Source organism: Carassius auratus, chromosome 47 (genome assembly GCF_003368295.1).
Source record: "Carassius auratus strain Wakin chromosome 47, ASM336829v1, whole genome shotgun sequence".
Classification (NCBI taxonomy): Eukaryota; Metazoa; Chordata; class Actinopteri; order Cypriniformes; family Cyprinidae; genus Carassius; species Carassius auratus.
The window spans coordinates 14983636-15004413 of NC_039289.1; the positions used below are offsets into that span (position 1 = coordinate 14983636).

The window sequence follows — 20778 nt, forward strand, 5'->3', positions numbered from 1 at the left end:
CGTTTTCGACTTTCGATGCTGATGTCATGTGTCATTACGGGACCTTTACGGGTTGTGTGTGAATGCACGCACAGATCCGGGAAATCACTGGGAGTGTGAATGAACAATAATCGAATGATCCGGGAACCACTGCCGGGACACATTACCAGTGTATTATCCAGAATTTTGTGTGAAAGTGGCTAAAGAAACAAGTAACAATTTCTGCTGTGAAACTGTAATGTCTTTTACACTCTTGTCCATTATTGCTGTTGTGATCCTAAACATCCAGCCAAACCGGAGTGGATCCAGAAACCTGTGGACAGTAATCTGGAGGAGGGGCGCGCTGGATACCTGCACTGCCACGCACGCGCCACACCTGAACCCGAGGTCACATGGTACCGCAACATGCAGCCAATCAGCGGCGAGGTGAGTGGGACAGTGATGTCATGCTGATATCATATTCGCAACACAATCTCTAACTGCGTCCTGAGGCGAGAGGAACCTTTTGAGGTCTCTGAAAACCAAGATGTGGTGATTTTTCTACCGGGGAAAGATGATCCTCTGCTGCACAGTAGATCCTGAAGTTATCATTAATGGAGTAATCATGTTGTCACACGCTCTCTCTTTTCCATAAAGGACGTTCGCTTCAAGCTCTTCTCTAATGGAACGCTGCGTATAAATAACGTGGAGGTGTACGACGGCCACATTTACAGCTGTGAGAGCAAAACACAGGCGGGAAAACTTCATGCCCAGGCGCGGGTATATGTGCTCGGTGAGGAACATTTGTTGTGTGCTGTTTTATTTCTAAATTTAACTGCTGCTTCATAGTGGGTTTTCAAATGGCTGATGCCATTGTCTGGATGTCAAGGTGCCTGAGATAATGCCTATATATAAAAGCCACTCGAGGCTGTGTGTTGCAGAGCACTTCTCACCAAGCATTCTCTGTTGTGGTATCTGTTTCAGAGCGTCTGAAGTTCACACCGACGCCGCAGGCCTACCAGTGCCTGGAGCTCAACAAGGACGGACTTCTGCAGTGTTCGGCCAAGGGCAGACAGCCCCCGACCGTGCGCTGGATCAGGGCAGGTCTGCCACAGAAAATTGACTACCATTTGGGAATTTGAGCCCAACAGATGTTACATGCATTGAATGTGGTTTCCAAATTCCTGTAGCATTCTTTGGCTATTCCTCAAATTTTGGTCACATGACACTTGAGACTATTCCTGTCAAACGTTATTAAAGCTTTGTATTTTATCAGTCAGAAATCACAAGATCTTAAATGCTTGCTATGCTGAATAATAAACTCTTAACTCAATTAAATGATCCTGAAAGCCAACTTTCAAGATCAGCCATATTGTCAAGTTTACTTTTTGGAACTTGTGCAAACTTTGATATTCCAAAAACTTTTGTTTGGATTTGATAAAAAAAAAAAAAAAAAAAAACATTTTATTAAAGACTCTATAAACAGGCTTTTAGTAGAGTGTTAAAAGTTTTGTTCATGAAAATAATCTTCACAAATGAGCAAAACGTTTATGAATTTTGTAGCCTAAATATAATCGCCAGAAGTGAAAAGCTGAATTTACTAAGCTTCACTATCAACTTTTACAAACTTCCTGATAGGTTTCTACTGTGCTTAGAGAAAAGCAGCGGTAAAGCCAGACTAGTGATTTGCTCAATGCTCGATAATTTTACCCTATCCATTTCCTAAATACATTATCTTTTATGCATTACTTTTTTTTTTTTACTTTATCAGAATATCATAAATTCAATTCAAGTTTATTTGTATATCGCTTTTTACATTACAAATCATTGCAAAGCAGCTTTACAGAAAGTTAAGTTGATTTGGTGAATGTGTGTGTGTCTCTTTGCACGCATGCAGTCGGCAGCGATGTCCCTGTGTGGGTGGAGCAGAAGGGGGGCACACTGTCCTTCAGCACAGTGACGCGAGCAGACGCTGGGAACTACACCTGCGTCGCCTCCAACAGCCAGCAGGGAGAGATCAGAGCCGTGGTCCAGCTCACTGTCGCAGGTACTGGGGAGAAAAACATTGGTTTCTGATGGCTTTGCTTGATCCATATGCACAAGACTCTTCAAGACAGAGTTGAATTAGTGTTGGCCCTTGACATTCTGTATCTGTATTTCTTTTCTTTCTACTCCCATTCTTTAGTTTATGTGGTGTTTAAGCTTAAGCCGGAGAATACGACAGTATATCAGGGACACACCGCAGTGCTTCACTGTCAGGCCACTGGAGACCCTCCTCCCTTCATCCAATGGAAGAAAAAAGACACATTTCTGGAGGCAGACAAGAGCAGGTAAAACCAAAGACACATACATCACAATTTGCTTGAGTCCTAACTGAAGCGGGTTCATTGGAAGATTTGAGAGAAAAACTCTGGTTTATTTGTAATTCAGGTTCCAGAAGATGCCCAACGGTTCTCTGGTGGTTCATGACGTCAGCATGGAGGACACGGGAAGCTACACCTGCATCGCAGGAAACAGCTGTAACATAGCACACACTTCGGCAGAGCTCTATGTTGTTGGTGAGTCATTTTTCAAGTACCGAATCCATTAGTTTTCATTTCTGGATGAGTGTCTTTTTGCAGCCCCTAAACCTGGATTGTTGTAATATTTGGTCCACTGATTAAGGAGGTTCTCAACCGGGGCGTTTCCTCCGAGGAGGCAAGGGAGGCAGTGTGTCCTCAAAATATTGAAAGAGGGAAATAAAATTGTATTACAAAAATAAAACCGCCCATATTACAAAGTATAACATTAAAAAGTGTATAAATCACTTGTTTTTCTAAAGTAACGCTGTCCACAGCAACACCCTCAGGTAACGTTACAAGCCCATTGACTATTAACAGAGACCCCAATGCGTGCCGTGACTTTGGGGGAACGGAGGAACGTCACATGAGAGGAGGCAGTGCCTCCATTGTGATATGATTGGATCTGATGGGTTATGTCTGGGTGTGATTGGTTCATGTGACAACTCAATTAAATTATCTTGAATGCCAACTTTCAAGGTCAGCCCTATTGCCTGTCTGCAGTTTTTAATTTAGTCAAAACTTTTCTTTTTTGAACTTCTGCAGCGAACAAGTATGCAAATATAACAAAACTAAAGTTAAAACGTGGAAACTCTTTGATATTCCAAACTGTTTTTCCGCAACACAGCAAATTTATCTGTGAAGACATCAAACAGGAAGTAAAGTTACAAAGTGTAGTGAAAGCGACTGTGTGGATAAATATAGTGTCCCATACTTGGAATTTGTGCATTTCACCCATCCAAGCTGACACGCACAGCAATATAAAGGTCACATTAACAATATTGTTGCAGACAAACAAGGCTAATCTGTCTGTGGTCAATAGTGTAGTGATGTATGAAGCACAGCTCACATAGAAGTCACTTTCAAACCCAGCAGTGACAAATCCGCATGACCAACTTCTCTTTCGTCTCTGAAGTCAGTGGTGGTTTTAAAATATATGTTTTTGGTTAATTGCCTGAACATAAGGTCCGTGGTTAACACAAGATCAAGATATTTAATATATTTGTTATATTAAGTCTTAAGAATTTTGTCGTTAACCAATCTTATTTTCTGCGCTTTATTTCAAAAGCAAATGGCAAAATAAGGCAACCAGAGTAATGCTAACTTCTAGGTTTACAAAACACATCATCCCTGCAGCACTCAAAGGGACCATTTCCTGCTAGTTAAAAATAGCGAATGATTAAATCTTCTCTTAGTCTTATCCTTTGAACCAATTATAATTCTTTCTCTTTGGGTTTATGTTACACTGTGTCTGAAGCCGTGTACTCCTCGTAGCCATGTTTAACCAATTTTTCTACTGGATGGCTCTTTGAAACATGATATAAGCGGCAATACAGTTTCAAAGTTCACCCTAAACCAATTCTGGCCCAACTTGGACTACCAACTTAATTTACACATTAAGATTAACTTGTTGACTTCAGAGAAAGGAGAGGCACATCAAATTGTGTTGCGGTGCGAGTTCAGGACTGTTAGATCCTAATTGAATCTTCATGCCAGCTTGTCACTTGATTCCTATAAGGAGCCTATTTAAGCTGGGATCAAAAGCAACGCTCTTTCTAAAAACCCTGGGGTTTAACGTGCATTTTGTGTTGGTGGTCATCTACAGAAAAACCATTTCAGCACTCGCTAGGAGATGATGAAAAGGCCCCTTACAAAATGATCCAGACTATTGGCCTGTCGGTGGGGGCGGCCGTGGCCTACATCATCATCGTGCTGGGCCTCATGTTTTACTGCAAGCAGAGGCGCAATGCCAAGAGACTCCAGAAGGGGGAGGACGGAGACGAGGGAGAGGTGGAATGTCTCAACGGTGTGTGGTGGTAACTTCTGCTATAGCATGTAACTGTGAAGAAATAGAGTCGATTCTCTGATCCAGTTCTCTGATCGACCCATAGGAGACGTCCAACAGAACGGCCACACCACAGCAGAGATTCAGGAGGAGGTGGCGCTCACCAACATGGCTGCCAGCGGGATCAACAAACGCCACAGCAGTCACGACAAGCTCCACTTCCCCCGAAACAACCTGCACACCATCACCACACTGGGTACGACAATAAACAAAAAACGACTGACTAGTTTACAACTAGCATCAACATCTTGAAGGGTTTTCACAGAAACAAATGGATCATCTCTATTTCTCCTCATGTAGGTAAAGGAGAGTTTGGTGAAGTGCTGCTGGCCAAAGCGAAGGGCGGTGAGGATGAGGAGGAGATGGTGGTGCTGGTGAAGAGTCTGCAGGCACGCGATGAGCAGATGCAGTTGGATTTCCGTCGCGAGTGTGACATGTTTGCTAAGCTCAGTCATGCTAACGTCGCTCGTCTGCTGGGCATCTGTAGAGAAGTGGAGCCGCACTACATGATAATGGAGTACACTGATATGGTAACATCAGCTCACTGCGGCATATCTATATGTCTGTCCGTCTATCTATCTATATGTCTGCCTATCTATGTATCAATATATCTGTCTGTCTGTGTGTGTCTGTCTGTCTATCATCTGTATGTATGTCTTTGTCTGTATATCATTTATCTCTATCTATCTGTCTGTCTGTCTGTCAGTCTATCATCTATCTGTTTGTATGTCTGTCTATCTATCATCTATCTGTCTTTCTATCTATCATCTCTGTTTGATTGTCTATCTGTCTATCATCTATCTGTCTGTCTGTCTGTCTATCTATCATCTATCTGTCTTTCCATCTATCATCTCTGTTTGATTGTCTGTCTGTCTATCATCTATCTGTCTTTTTGTCTATCATCTATCTGTCTGTATGTCTGTTTGTCTGTCTATCATCTATCTGTCTTTTTGTCTATCATCTCTATTTGTATGTATGTCTGTCTTTCTGTCTATCATCTATCTGTTTGTATGTCTGTCTATCATCTGTCTGTCTGTCTGTCTATCATCTATCTATCTGTCTGTGTCATCTGTCTGTATGTCTGTCTATCATCTGTCTGTCTGTCTGTCTATCATCTATCTATCTGTCTGTGTCATCTGTCTGTATGTTTGTCTATCATCTGTCTGTCTGTCTATCATTTATCTGTCTGTATGTCTGTCTATCATCTATCTTTCTGTCTGTCTGTCTGTCTATTAAGCCTGGGAGAAAAATCGATTTAATGAATTAATTTGATTTTTTTGTTACAGGCGATTTAAAAAATAAGTAAATCTAGTTTTTGTGTAATGGCGCATTTTTGGCTCCCCGGAGCTTCCGTAGCATTAGTTTCACATGGCAGTATGGCAAGCGCCAACAACAACATCATAGCACACACGAAACAGCAAGCGACCACATGGCTACCGGTGAGAGTTGGAAGTTTGTTCCCAAGAAAGGAATAAAATCATCTGTTGTTTGGAAATGGTATGGGTTTACTGAGACAGACGTGGAGCAAGAGACCCCACGCTGCTTAAAGCCCACTGCAGTCAAAAGCAGCAGCACCAGCCGAATATGAAAATGGGGGTTACATTTGTCTTGCTTTTGATTAGGGCTGCTCCGATCACGATCGGCCGATCGTTAATGCGCATCTCGTCAGTAAAGCCGGTTTTCTAATCAGCGTTAAATTCCCTCTAATAAATTGTTACTACAAGGAGGCATTGTTAACTGAGAAGATGCGCAAATCCACTTCATTTTCAGCGTTTATTTGCGCATCTTCTCAGTTAACAAATGGCTCTTTGTAGTAACAGCTGTCTAACTATCATCTGTCTGTTTGTTTGATATCGTCTGTCTGTATGTCTGTCTATCATCTATCTGTCTGTCTATTATCTGTCTATCATATATCTGTCTATCATCTGTCTGTCTCTGTCTGTCTGTCTGTCTATCTTCTGTCTGTCTCTGTCTGTCTGTTTATCATCTATCTGTCTGCATGTCTGTCTATCATCTATCTATCATCTGTCTGTCTGCCTATCATATATCTGTCTGTCTGCCTATCATATATCTGTCTGTCTATCATCTGTCTGTTTGTCTATCGTCTGTCTGTATGTCTGTCTATCATCTATCTATCTCTCTGTATCATCTGTCTGTATGTCTGTCTATCATCTGTCTGTCTGTCTGTCATCTGTCTGTCTGTCTGTATGTCTGTCTATCATCTGTCTGTCTAAGATTTATCTATATGTATGTCTGTATATCATCTGTCTGTCTGTCTATCATCTTTCAATTCAATTCAAATGAGCTTTATTGGCATGACTTGTACAGTATTGCCAAAGCATTGGCTATTACATAGGCAATGAACAAATAATCCATACAATTTTTCAGTAAACAAAAGCAAGAATACATGTATATATCAATAATAAATAAAATAAAAGCACACTTTTGTATATTTGTATGAACATTCAGACTTTAGTTTTGTCCACTGGCTGACTCTCATAGTTTGTGGCAGGCTGCTACATACTTTGCTGCTGCTGTGATTGAAATTGAGTTTTCTCCCAGAATATGATTTAATTTATCAGAATTTGGTAATGCCATAAAATGTGGTTCTAGTTGTTGGAATCTGATGAAATAACTTGCTCTAATGCTGTGATAGAAATCACAGTGAATGAGGAAGTGTTCCTCTGTCTCCAGCTCTTTCTGAACACAGACTCTGTCTGTATTCTGTCTGTCTATCATCTATCGGTCTGTCTGTCTATCATCTGTCTGTATGTCTGTCTATCATCTGTCTGTCTGTCTATCATCTGTCTGTCTGTCTATCATCTGTCTGTATGTCTGTCTATCATCTGTCTGTCTGTCTATCATCTATATAACTGTCTGTCCGTCTATCATCTGTCTGTCTGTCTGTCTGTCTATCATCTATCTGTCTGTCTGTCTGTCTATCATCTATCTGTCTGTCTGTCTATCATTTATCTGTCTGTATGTCTGCGTATCTTTCTGTCTGTATGTCTGTCTATCATCTATCTGTCTGTCTGTTTGCCTATCATCTGTCTGTCTGTCTATCATCTATATAACTGTCTGTCCGTCTATCATCTGTCTGTCTGTCTGTCTGTCTATCATCTATCTGTCTGTCTGTCTGTCTATCATCTATCTGTCTGTCTGTCTATCATTTATCTGTCTGTATGTCTGTGTATCTATCTGTCTGTATGTCTGTGTATCATCTATCTGTCTGTCTGTTTGTCTATCATCTGTCTGTCTGTCTGTCTGTCTATTATCTGTCTGTCTGTCTGTCTGTCTGTCTATCATCTGTCTCTCTGTCTGTCTATCATCTGTCTGTCTCTCTGTCTATCATCTTTCTGTCTAGCATCTGTCTGTCTGTCATCTGTCTGTCTATCATCTGTCTGTCTGTCTATCATCTTTCTGTTTATCATCTGTCTGTCTGTCTATCATCTGTCTGTCTGTCTGTCTGTCTATCATCTATCTGTCTGTATGTTTGTCTGTCTATCTGTCTGTATGTAAATTGTGTATGTCTGTAATTATGCATGTCTGTCATAATCATAATTATGTATTTATATCATTTATCTGTCTCTCTGTCTGTATGTCTGTCTGTCTATCATTTATTTGTCTGTCTGTCTATCATCTGTCTGTCTGTCAACTGTCTGTCTATCATCTGTCTGTCTATCATCTGTCTGTCTGTCTGTCTGTCTTTCTGTCTGTCTATCATCTATCTGTCTGTCTGTCTGTCTATCAACTATCTCTTTGTCTCTCTGGCTGTCTGTCTATCATCTATCTGTCCATCTATCTATCTTTATGTTTGTCTGTCTGTCTGTCTGTCTGTCTTTTTATCATCTATCTTATTGTCTCTCTGTCTGTTTGTCTAGCTATCGTCTGTCTGTCTGTCTATCATCTATCTATCTCTGTATCATCTGTCTGTATGTCTGTCTATTATCTGTCTGTCTGTCTATCATCTATCTGTCTGTCTTATCATCTGTCTGTCTGTCTGTCTATCTGTCTGTCTGTCTGTCTGTCTGTCTGTCTTTCTATCATATATCGGTCTGTCTGTCTATCATCTGTCTGTATGTCTGTCTATCATCTATCTGTCTGTCTATCATCTGTCTGTCTGTCTATCATCTATCTGTCTGTCTTATCATCTGTCTGTCTGTCTGTCTGTCTATCATCTGTCTGTCTGTCTATCATTTATCACTCTGTATGTTTGTCTGTCTATCTGTATGTCTGTCTATCATTTATCTCCCTATCTGTTTGTCTGTCATCTATCTGTCTGTCTATCATCTATCTATCTGTCTGTCTGTATGTCTGTCTGTCTGTCTGTCTATCATTTATCTGTCTGTCTGTCTGTCTATCATTTATTTGTTTGTCTGTCTGTCTGTCTGTTTGTCTGTATGTCTGTCTCTCTATCATCTATCTGTATGTCTGTCTATCATTTATCTCCCTGTATGTCTGTCTCTGTCATCTATCTGTCTGTCTGTCATCTATCTGTCTGTCTATCATCTATCTATCTATCTGTCTGTATGTCTGTCTGTCTATCATATATCTGTCTGTATGTCTGTCTATTATCTGTCTGTCTGTCTATCATCTATCTGTCTGTCTTTCTGTCTGTCTATCATCTGTCTGTCTTTCTATCATCTGTCTGTCTATAATCTATCTGTCTGTCTGTCATCTATCTGTCTGTCTATCATATATCTGTCTGTATGTCTGTCTATTATCTGTCTGTCTGTCTATCATATATCTGTCTGTATGTCTGTCTATTATCTGTCTGTCTGTCTATCATCTATCTGTCTGTCTTTCTGTCTGTCTATCATCTGTCTGTCTTTCTATCATCTGTCTGTCTATCATCTATCTGTCTGTCTGTCTGTCTGTCTATCAACTATCTGTTTGTCTCTCTGGCTGTCTGTCTATCATCTATCTGTCCGTCTATCTATCTTTATGTTTGTCTATCTATCTGTCTGTCTGTCTGTCTGTCTGTCTGTCTTTCTATCATCTATCTTATTGTCTCTCTGTCTGTTTGTCTAGCTATCGTCTGTCTGTCTGTCTATCATCTATCTATCTGTCTTATCATCTGTCTGTCAGTCTGTCTGTCTATCATCTGTCTGTCTGTCTATCTGTCTATCTGTCTGTCTGTCTTTCTATCATCTATCGGTCTGTCTGTCTATCATCTGTCTGTATGTCTGTCTATCATCTATCTGTCTGTCTATCATCTGTCTGTCTGTCTATCATCTATCTGTCTGTCTTATCATCTGTCTGTCTGTCTGTCTATAGTTTATCACTCTGTATGTTTGTCTGTCTATCTGTATGTCTGTCTATCATTTATCTCCCTATCTGTTTGTCTGTCATCTATCTGTCTGTCTATCATCTATCTGTCTGTCTGTCTGTCTGTCTATCATCTATCTGTCTGTATGTCTGTCTGTCTGTCAGTCTATCATCTATCTGTCTGTCTGTCTGTCATCTGTCTGTCTGTCTATCATCTGTCTGTCTATCATCTATCTGTCTATCTGTCTGTCTGTCTGTCCATCATTTATCTGCCTGTCTGTCATCTAATGTTCTCTCTATCATCTATCTGTCTGTCTGTCTGTCTGTCTGTCTTTCTATCATCTGTCTGTCTTTATATCTGTCCGTCTATCTATCTTTATGTTTGTCTATCTATCTATCTGTCTGTCTGTCTGTCTGTCTGTCTTTCTATCATCTATCTTATTGTCTCTCTGTCTGTTTGTCTAGCTATCGTCTGTCTGTCTGTCTATCATCTATCTATCTGTCTTATCATCTGTCTGTCTGTCTGTCTGTCTGTCTATCATCTGTCTATCTGTCTATCTGTCTGTCTGTCTTTCTATCATCTATCGGTCTGTCTGTCTATCATCTGTCTGTATGTCTGTCTATCATCTATCTGTCTGTCTATCATCTGTCTGTCTGTCTATCATCTATCTGTCTGTCTTATCATCTGTCTGTCTGTCTGTCTATAGTTTATCACTCTGTATGTTTGTCTGTCTATCTGTATGTCTGTCTATCATTTATCTCCCTATCTGTTTGTCTGTCATCTATCTGTCTGTCTATCATCTATCTGTCTGTCTGTCTGTCTGTCTATCATCTATCTGTCTGTATGTCTGTCTGTCTGTCAGTCTATCATCTATCTGTCTGTCTTTCTGTCTGTCTGTCATCTGTCTGTCTGTCTATCATCTGTCTGTCTATCATCTATCTGTCTATCTGTCTGTCTGTCTGTCCATCATTTATCTGCCTGTCTGTCATCTAATGTTCTCTCTATCATCTATCTGTCTGTCTGTCTATCATCTATCTGTCTGTCTGTCTGTCTTTCTATCATCTGTCTGTCTTTATGTCTGTCTGTCTGTCTATCATGTATCTGTCTGTCTGTCTATCATCTGTCTGTCTTTATGTGTGTCTGTATATCATTTATCTGTCTGTCTGTCCATCATCTATCTGTATGTCTGTCTATCATCTGTCTGTCTATCATCTATCCATCTGTCCGTCTGTCTGTCTGTCTGTCTGTCTGTCTATCATCTATCTATCTGTCTGTATGTCTGTCTGTCTGTCTGTCTGTCTGTCTGTCTGTCTATCATCTGTCTCTTTTTATGTCTCTCTGTCTGTCTATCATCTATCTGTATGTCTGTCTATCATGTATCTGTCTGTCTGTCTGTCTATCATCTGTCTGTCTTTATGTGTGTCTGTATATCATTTATGTGTCTGTCTGTCTGTCTGTCCATCATCTATCTGTCTGTCTGTTATCTAATCTTCTCTCTATCATCTATCTGTCTGTCTATCTTCTATCTGTCTGTCTAACATCTATCTGTCTGTCTGTATGTCTGTCTATCATCTATTCAATTCAATTCAATATTGCTTTATTGGTATGAATGTAAATTATACAATATTGCCAATCTTAGTGTACATATATAGAAGAAATAAAATAAATTATAAAAAAAAAAATGAACATCACAGTAATGGAACTGATTATAATAACATCTTATAATATTAAACTAACAAATTATAACGTTTGTGTGAACGTTTGATTCCACAGTCTTAAACTTACATAGAAATACACAAACATACTAAGGGTCACTGTGGTGCACAATAGGGTCAGACAAACTGAGGTCACACTCACACACACACACAAACTGTGGGCTGTGGCACGTCCACACGTATCTCGCAGCCAGTGCTGCTGTGTGTCCCTTTCCTAATAATATCTTTAATTGTTCTGTTTCACTAATGGCTGTAAAGTTCTTTATTAAATTTGTGAATTTGCTGAAGTATAGTTCTCTTATGGAGGTGTATTTCTGACAGTGCAGGAGGAAGTGCGTCTCAGTCTCGATCTCTCCTGTCTGTCTATCATCTATCTGTATGTCTGTATATCATCTATCTGTCTGTCTGTATGTCTGTCTATTATATACCTTTCTGTCTGTCTGTCTGTCTTTCTATCATCTGTCTGTCTTTATGTCTGTCTGTCTGTATATCATCTATCTGTCTGTCTGTCTATCATCTGTCTGTCTTTATGTCTGTCTGTCTGTATATCATCTGTCTGTCTTTATGTCTGTCTGTCTGTCATCTGTCTGTCTGTCTATCTATCATATATCTATCTATCTATCTATCTATCTATCTATCTATCTATCTATCTATCTATCTATCTATCTATCTATCTATCTATCTATCTATCTATCTATCTATCTGTCCTCTGTCTGTCTGTCCATCATCTATCAGTCTGTCATCTATCTGTCCTCTGTCTGTCTGTCCATCATCTATCAGTCTGTCATCTATCTGTCTGTCTATCTGTCTGTCTGTTACACTTCATCCCTTCATCTCTGTCATTTCCACTTCTTCACACTAAAAAAGTATCTCAAAGCTGTGCAGTTTCACCACTATCGAAGTAGTTTTAAAAACAACAAAAACAATACCCTCCTTGTAGACCAGTAACCTCTTGAGGCAATTGTCTTAGTTCTAGATGTATTATGAAGTACTGATTTAAATATTGTGTCCTGAGAAGTGTTTTCTCCCCCGAGTCTTGTTTCATTTTGCTATGTGTTATTACAGGGTGATCTGAAGCAATACCTGCGAGTGTCCAAAAGCAAAGATGAGAAAGTCAAAGTCCAGCCGCTCAGCACCAAGCAGAAGGTAATTAATAAAGGTCTTCAGTCTTTCTGATATACTGTATATTTACATAAACACACATCTGTCAAAGTGCACTCACTCTGTGCCGTCTGCCCACAGGTGTCGGTGTGTCTGCAGGTGGCTCGAGGCATGGAGCACCTGTCCAACCAGCGCTTCGTCCACAAAGACCTGGCTGCACGCAACTGCCTGATCTCCTCCAAACGACAGATCAAAGTGTCTGCTCTGGGCCTCAGCAAAGATGTCTACAACAGGTACATTCTACAACGTTTGCCTTTTATTAAATTCACTAGCATGTCCTATTCCACGTTTAGAGCCTTTGATTTCTAAAATTAGGAATCTTTTCCAATGCAAAAACTTCCTGTATCAATTGTTCCCAGGCTTGTGAATGCACTCCAGGTATTATCACGCACACTGCTTCCCCCTTGTGGTGATGAAGTCGTCATGATTTCTTTTCTGTTTGTGTGTGTTTCCACACAGCGAGTACTACCAGTATCACCAGTCCTGGATTCCTCTGCGTTGGCTCCCATCTGAAGCTGTCTTTGAGGACGATTTCTCCACCAAGACGGACGTGTGGTCGTTTGGAGTGCTAATGTGGGAGGTGTTCAGCTTTGGGGAGCTGCCATACGCCGAGCTCACGGATGACAAAGTTCTAGAAGGTACATCCTCACAAAAAATGTCAAGTGGGCTGCATATTGACTGACGGTTGTGATTTATCTCTAACTCTCTTTGTTTGTGTCTCTACAGCTCTGCAGGAAGGGAAGCTGAAGTTGTCTCCTCCTCAGGGGTGTCCGTCTCGGGTCTTCAAGCTGATGGTGCGCTGCTGGGCCGCCAGCCCCAAAGACAGACTGTCTTTCAGCGACCTCTGCTCCGCCCTCAGCGACCTGCCCTCCGAAAGTAAAGTGTGAGAGAACCGGAGCGTCCTGCAAGCCATGTTTAGAAGTTTCCTCAAACATTTGGTTCTTAAAGGGGTTTGTACAAAAGCTGCCCTATCGTTTCTCAGTTTGAGTCTTCCCACTCAAAAAGATGAAATATAGTAAAATATAGTGCGTTTGTAATACCAAACCATGCACTGATCAATTTTATATTTTAGAAGGACTGTCTCGGGAGCCTCTTAATTTATTTAAAAGGTCCTGTTTGTTCAATGTACAGAAAGGTACTGTTTATATGACTTTTTTATGTTTATGACCTTTTTATATAATTCAGAAGTACTCATAGAAACAGACTGTTGAGAAAACTATGTTTAAAGGACGACTTTTTCATTGAGTTCAAATTTCAAGTGCCTGTAAAATGAAGGATGTCTTGATTTTAGTATGCTGTATGTTACGACTTGGAAAGCCTTGAATGTTTATATATATATATATATATATACACACACACACACATTTATAGTGTTTTATGGCTTAGTAAAGAGGTCAGTGTTTTATCTTGTAGTTGCTACACACACACACGTTACATATTCTTGACTCTGGACAAAAAAATAAATCGTGAACAAATGCTATGCTAGCCACATACTCTGCTGTTGCAATAAAATGTCACTTTTTAACAAAGCTTGTTTGATTTCATGTTCTGAAAATAAGCTAATGTAGCACAGTGCGTTGCTTTATAAGAGCTTGTCGGTTCTACAGAAGCTCATTGGCCATGGCTGCATCTGACATTTTCAATCAGGACAGAAGATGACTTCTGGTCTCAGCACACACTCCCTCTGATGGTTGTAGAGTTTGCAGTTATCATTTCCACTGAAGAAAAGCTGGTTCTGGACCTTCAGCTTTGGTGGAAGGCTTGAGGAGCAGTCTTTTAGTTGGTGTTTTTCCATTTTTGGGTGAATTAACCTTTTAAAGCTTTCTTTACATGCTTGATCTGCTTACACGACTTGATTCATTCTTTAAAAACCTACCGAGGTTGGACAAATAATGTGAACGCCCTGGGAAACCTTCTACCTTTGCCTTTAACCCATTTGTGCCCAAATCTTTCTGAATGGTTTCATGCATATAATCATGTTAATAGTGTCCTATGTGAGCATGTTCTGCATTTATTTTTCCCAGGTTTTTTGTTTTTGTTTTTTTGAAAATTGGAGGAGAGCATTTGGCATTTAACTCAAAATAACTCCTTTCAACAGATCAATCTTTATCAATAAACAGATGTATCATGTAGAAATGCTGAAGAACATTTGATGCAAACCCCAAAAGGCTGCAAGCTTATAATGTCTTGAATATGATAGCACAACACATCCATTTGTCTTAAAATGGCGTAACATAGTGCAGAACAAAGAGCAGCCATTAAGGTGACCCAACAGGGTACTGTGTATCAGTAAGTAAATGAAAATAAATAAATAGAATTAAGAAAATATTACATCTATATAATAAAAAAGGGTATACCTGAATAAAAATCACGCATTTAACTGTTTGGTTACCAACATTCTGCAAAATATCTTCTTTTGTGTTCAACAGAAGAAAGAATCTCATTTGGTTTAACTTGAAGATGACACAATGATGACACGATTTCTGTTTTGGGTGAACCTTCCCTTATGTAAGCAGTTTTTGTAGTACTGCAGTGAAGGTACAAGGAGATGTATATATTTACACATATTTAATGAATAGGCACATACTGATTAGGTCAAACGGATTAACCCTGACAAAAGTCCTTGATATTCATGAAATTAATGATTTTCTTTTTAAATATATGATTATTTAAATAAGTATCATTTGTAGGCTACACCCATGATTGTTTATTTATTTACTTATTATTGATCATGCAGGTATTTTCATTCTAAGAAGTGTGTTAAATGAAAATAAATAAATAGAATAAAGAAAGTATTACATCTACTGTATATAATAAAAAAGGTATATCTAAAAGAAAATTACACATTTTATAGGCCCATAGTAACAGTGACTGACTGTAATAGGTGATTTCATATTATAATGCAAATAAAAACTCATTTTGTCTGAATTTCAGCATTATAATGGAACTATAAGCCACTAGTCATAAAATGTATTAGGGTCCTTGACGAATTAGAATGAAACGTGTCCAAATTGGATAAAGGGGCCTCAATATTTTGCCCCTTATGAGACATAATGTCATAAAAGTGTGAAAAACATGATCTACATCAATAAATCCCATGTGTTAGCTCTATGTTTCCATGTAGGAAGTTGACAGTCTATTGTGAAAGGAAAGAAGTAAACAATCCTTTAATTGGTTGCTTGCTTGCATGTCCTTGAGAAATAAAACATGGATAACATCTAGAAAAATATTTACAAAAGGAAAACAGCAACTATAAACTACGGCAACTGTAGTTGCTGGTGGGCTTACAGCTTCCTAGACTAGGTTCATCATCTTTTGAATAGTGTCCAGCTGAATGGAGGAGGGGATCTCTCCAAACCTGTCCTCAGTGGTCTGAAGACACTCAGCTCAGCAGACTGAGCCTCCAGGTCAGATGTGCTGCTCCAACTGTCTAGGTTTTATGAGCATGACTCCATCCTTTTCACATTTTAGCATTGGTTTCTGTGATTAAAGTTTCAGCATGTGCAGCTTATTCATGTATGTTGGTTTTGTGAAGTTCTCCATTGGAGACGGGTCTTCATGCATGCTGCAGTAGTTCTGTGTTAGGACACGAAATGTAGTGCTTGATGAAGCCTTGCATGCAATCGTATGCAGTCATAATCATAAAGACTGTTGTTCTTCAAACACTAGACAATTAGACTTTGAAGGTTACAGACGCTCCTGCTAAATGGGCTACTTTGATTTGCTCTTTTTGGAAGTCACTCATTTCACAGAGCACTTGTACTAATCACTTAATTACAAACAATTTGCACTTCACTGATATAGAATACAGATAATGAAAAAATAAAGAATTGCATTGTAGTCTACACAAATATATCAACCCCTATAATAGAGGGTGTTCAAATGATTTTGTCCAACTCCTGTATTTCTGCAGTGCATGGTGTGTACATAAAATTGTTAACAGTATAGTAGATGTTTTGCCTTTTCGTTGTTGTTACGTCTGTTATTATTATTATTATTATTTTAATGTGTTATAAGGCACAAAGAGTAGATACTTTCAGTTCAGCACACATTTCTCCTAGAACTGCTGCAGACAGATGCTGGCTCCCTCTAGCGGTGTGGAGGATGATTATGGGGACTCTTGTGGCAGATTATTAGCTATCAACTGTATTCCCGACATACACATTAAATGGGACATTTAGGTAAAGACATAGGCTTTAATTTGTGTGCTATATATATAAATATTATTATTATTATTATTATTATTATTATTAAAATAAAATCACCCTGACGCTTCTAATAAGATGGAGTCAGAAACGCAGTAGTGTTTTATATCCGTTAGATGGTGATATAGATCAGATGTGGAGAGCCATATTATTTTAAGAGCCAGTGGTAAACATTTGATGAGTGTAGGTTCGTGCACTTTCCCCAAACATTGCATTTGAGCACTGATTGAGCTTATCGTGACAAAGCATCTGCAACTGATATTATAAAGCGAAATCATTTTTGGCATATGCACGGGTTAAAGCAAACGGACTGATTATTTAGCGACAGAAGCACTGAGTTCTATCGTCGTCCTACCCCCCTCTGTGTGTGTTTCTATCAGGGTGGATCAATGCAGGAGCCTGGGCTCCACGCACACGCACGCACGCACACACACGCACGCACGCGCTCGTCCTGTCCGCGCATCCGCAGCGTCGCGTCGCGTCCGCTGTGTGTCTATCTCCCCCGCGGCTGAAGCGGGCCGCTCCTGGATGTGTGCATGTTATAGCCCGGAAAGCCTCCGCTGCGTCGTAGGTTGAAGGCCCGGAGACATGCCGGTGTGACGGTCATCGGATATCCGTGTCCTCTCTCTCGGCTGTGCTGTACCGAGCGCCGGGGCTGAAGCGGGCGCGAGCGGCCTGTGAACACAAGATGTCGACCCGAACACCGTTGCCCACCGTCAACGAGCGCGACGCCGAGAATGTAAGTCAATGAAACACTGTATCTGCGCGCGTGAACATTCATGATTATAATGCGTTTCTTCTCGCTCGCGTCCTTGTGCTTTCGTTTAATGAGCCGGACTGGTTGAGCACATACTCGGTTCTGTCCTCTGGAGGCTTGGTAAAGGTCTCCAGGGTTGAGTTTAAGTCATTACAGCTCTATTTGTTAGTATAAGTAGATTCCTGTCCCGTTAAGCAATCCAACACACTGCTGATTGAAGCTGTCGCACCGCATGCTTCAGCGTCCCGGCACCAGTTCTCACTGTTTACATCGACTGCATTGTAATGAATGTCTAATAAGCTCAGGAGGCCTTGTTTAGAGTTCACTAAACGGGCTTTTCAGTGACAGATGGCTGATATTGCTAATACAAATGAATGACAGCAAATACTGGGATTTTAGTTACTCAGTATTTACAACTAGTGTGAATTTGGACCAATCAGATTTGGCTGTGAGAAATGGATAATGGAGCTGAAAAGGAAGTAATCGAGGTTTGATTGCAGTATCACTTCTGGTTTGGACTGAATATGCTTCTTTTTTCTTTTATTTTTATTTTTTGTGAAACACATGCAGGTGCAGTGAAAATGTATGCATGGCTGTATTTTTGCTTTTTCATAAGCGCCACCTACTGTCACAGAATGAGTTTGCATTTTCTTTCATCCTGTCAGCTGTGTTTCTGCATTGGTTTAGGATATGGAGTTATGATTTTCTTTTATTCTGTGAAACACAAGATGAGGATCTTTGCGCAGCTCTTTTCCATAGTTCTTGCTCTGGCATGCTCCAAAAGGACAAAGCAGTCACCATAAAAGTGCGCTTTATCTCCATTGGTCAAAAGCCATACCAAAATTTAAGTTGTAATCCGCTGAAAATGTTCCACTATTTCAAAACGAGGTATTTCATGCTTGCGTTCAGATACAGAAAATGCTATTGGACATGAATCGGCCTTCGAAAAAAAATCACAAATGTGACCCTGCACCACAAAATTAGTCATAGGGGTCAGTTTTTTCGAAACTGAGTTTTATACATCATCTGAAAGCTGACTAGATAAGCTTTCAATTGATGTATGGTTTGTTAGGATGGGATAATATTTGTTCAAGAAGATACAGCCGTTTGAAAATCAATCATTTTGACCCATTCAGTGTAATTGTTGGCTATTGCTACAAATAAACCTGTGCTACCTATGACCGCTTTTGTGCTCCAGGGACACAAATAAGGTATGAGGAAACGCAGTGAGATTTTGGGATCTTTGCATCTTGTAGATTCACTAAAAGGCTTGATTCATCGAGGAAATGTACACTAGTGTCAACACAATGGGGAAGGATCTTGATCTCGGTGAGTTTCTGGAGAAAAGAAGCCGTGTCTCATGCTCCTGTGGGTTTAAAGTCGTCTCAGGTTATCGGCCTGCAGAGCTCTGGTTATATAAAGGATTCCTGTACTTGTATTGTGTTGAAATCCTCCAGTGATCAGGTCTGCGGCCTGTGGGAGGATCTTCAGGGCTTGCTGATAGTGGTTGCACAGGGGCTGTTGACTCAATCATTACAGGCTGTGATTAATGAAAAGCACAGAAATGCTCCGAGGTCGTCTGGGGGTGTGGCCGGGTCATTAATGTAAGTCATTCATGCTGAATCAGTGGAGGAAACTTCTAGAGATGCGGCTCTGTACATCTCACCCGGTCAGGCCTGGTATCAACATTAAATGAAAAGTGTTTATATCTAATCACTGGTCACTGTTTTTAGTGACCGATTCTTAAACATTTTACATTTTTCCCTTCTCAGTTTTGAATATTTAAATGAAATATGTTTTGCATAGTCACTAAACGTGGTCTTACACTGTAACTTTCTGTTGCATATGAACACATTTGGGAATTTTAAATTGTGATTTCCCATCCGTAAATAATCATGCAAGTTAATAAAATCATAATAAAGTCAAGGAACTTGATTCGAAATGTAAAATATATATAATGCTTGGTTTGCATGCACTCTTGTCTGTTGTCTTTGGGCTGATTTGTGGATAAGAGGAAGGAGTGTTGTGAAGCGCTGTGTGCTGCAGTGTGTCCTGGAAGAGGTTAAAGGGGTTTCAGATATCAGTGTGTTATAATCAATGCAGCTGTCAAACTATAAGATGCTCTCAATCGCAGCTGCTGTACTATCTGTGCTTGAATGTGAAAGGTGACACAGAAAGTCCAAGTGGTCAAAACATTTCCGTTTTCCCAGTTATTTTGGTAATTGACCAGTATTATTTGATTTGCTTGAACAATTGTTTTACTTATCTGGTTAATTAATGCAATATTAATAATCAGCTATTCTTAACTCTGGCCCTCGAGGTCCACTCTCCTTAAGAGTTGACCTCCAACCACAGATAAGTCAGTGCCGATAATCTATTGACTTTAATTGTTTAAGAACAAACCAAAAGCCAGCTGTGTGTCCTTAGCTTTTAGGTTGCAGGTAGTTTCGCGTAGCTAGATCTACAGACTGACGGCTAAAGGTCTGGAATCCATGGCAGCTTTCTTTAGCCAAGCCCCGCCCACCAGGCGGTTTGACTGACATGTCAAACAACCAATCACAGTTCGTTTCAGTCTCCAGGACGTTTCGAGGCGTGAAATGTCGCCACAATAACGGTGTTAACACGTGTATGTAAAACTCTGACATATTTTAAAGAGTCTGTGCCGCGAACTTAAAATATTTCACATACTTTTGAGAGTCTAGTGTTTTGATAAGCGCTCTTCGTCACAGTTGGAAACACGACGGCTTTCTTCTTTCATGAGGGGGTTTGGTGGATCCAGGTGGATCGTTAAAGAACGTGACACACACGTCTCCCTGAAATCCTGTATATTTCAACCAATCAAATTCCTGAAGTGTTTCCACTTTTGTGTGTCATATGCATCAGACGTTCAGACAACGGCCTGTGGACATCACGTCTGAGATTGAGACTAAGTTTCAGGACAACTATTCTGTGGCTATTCCTGTATCTTAACTAGCTATGCGCTCCTTGATTGATGAGTCAGGCGGGACATGGACCCTGAAGTCAGAAGCATACTCTACACAAACACATTGTTTAATGTAATCAGTGCATTGTGAGTGAATGTTGCTGTTGACCACAAATAATGTGCATTCTCGAGTTATTTTAGTGGCACTCAGGGGTGTGAAAACATTACCTTCTTGTCACAAGTGGATGAATTCAGAGATGCAAGTTGTGCTTTATCAGCCAGTAGTTTACACTTGTGTGGATCGATCCAAGAACTTATGGATTTCTTAGGATCAGAGGCATCATGCCCATTCAAAGTGAGGCACGTGCCCCCTCACATTTCAACTT

The 20778-nt window shown here is 40.1% G+C and overlaps 2 protein-coding genes across 3 annotated transcripts in view; both read left to right on the forward strand.

Moving 5' to 3' along the window:
• The window catches only part of LOC113065207 (inactive tyrosine-protein kinase 7-like), a 39771-nt gene extending 25735 nt beyond the window's left edge, over positions 1 to 14036 (forward strand). The window contains exons 8-20 of the mRNA XM_026236465.1: positions 269 to 405; positions 616 to 751; positions 943 to 1062; positions 1856 to 2005; positions 2144 to 2288; positions 2389 to 2516; positions 4123 to 4323; positions 4409 to 4558; positions 4663 to 4892; positions 12412 to 12492; positions 12589 to 12740; positions 12967 to 13145; positions 13234 to 14036. Of these exons, the coding sequence (XP_026092250.1) occupies positions 269 to 405; positions 616 to 751; positions 943 to 1062; positions 1856 to 2005; positions 2144 to 2288; positions 2389 to 2516; positions 4123 to 4323; positions 4409 to 4558; positions 4663 to 4892; positions 12412 to 12492; positions 12589 to 12740; positions 12967 to 13145; positions 13234 to 13394 (1970 nt within the window). The 3' untranslated portion in view covers positions 13395 to 14036. The remainder of the gene's footprint in view (positions 1 to 268; positions 406 to 615; positions 752 to 942; positions 1063 to 1855; positions 2006 to 2143; positions 2289 to 2388; positions 2517 to 4122; positions 4324 to 4408; positions 4559 to 4662; positions 4893 to 12411; positions 12493 to 12588; positions 12741 to 12966; positions 13146 to 13233) is intronic.
• Positions 14037 to 17066: 3030 nt separating this feature from the next.
• Positions 17067 to 20778, forward strand: part of LOC113065208 (serine/threonine-protein kinase MARK1-like) — a 46737-nt gene continuing 43025 nt past the window's right edge. The window contains exon 1 of one of the 2 annotated variants that reach the window (XM_026236466.1): positions 17067 to 17451. In XM_026236466.1, coding sequence (XP_026092251.1) covers positions 17401 to 17451 — 51 coding nt within the window. In that variant the 5' untranslated portion in view covers positions 17067 to 17400. The remainder of the gene's footprint in view (positions 17452 to 20778) is intronic. The other variant, XM_026236467.1, reaches the window with a different exon arrangement.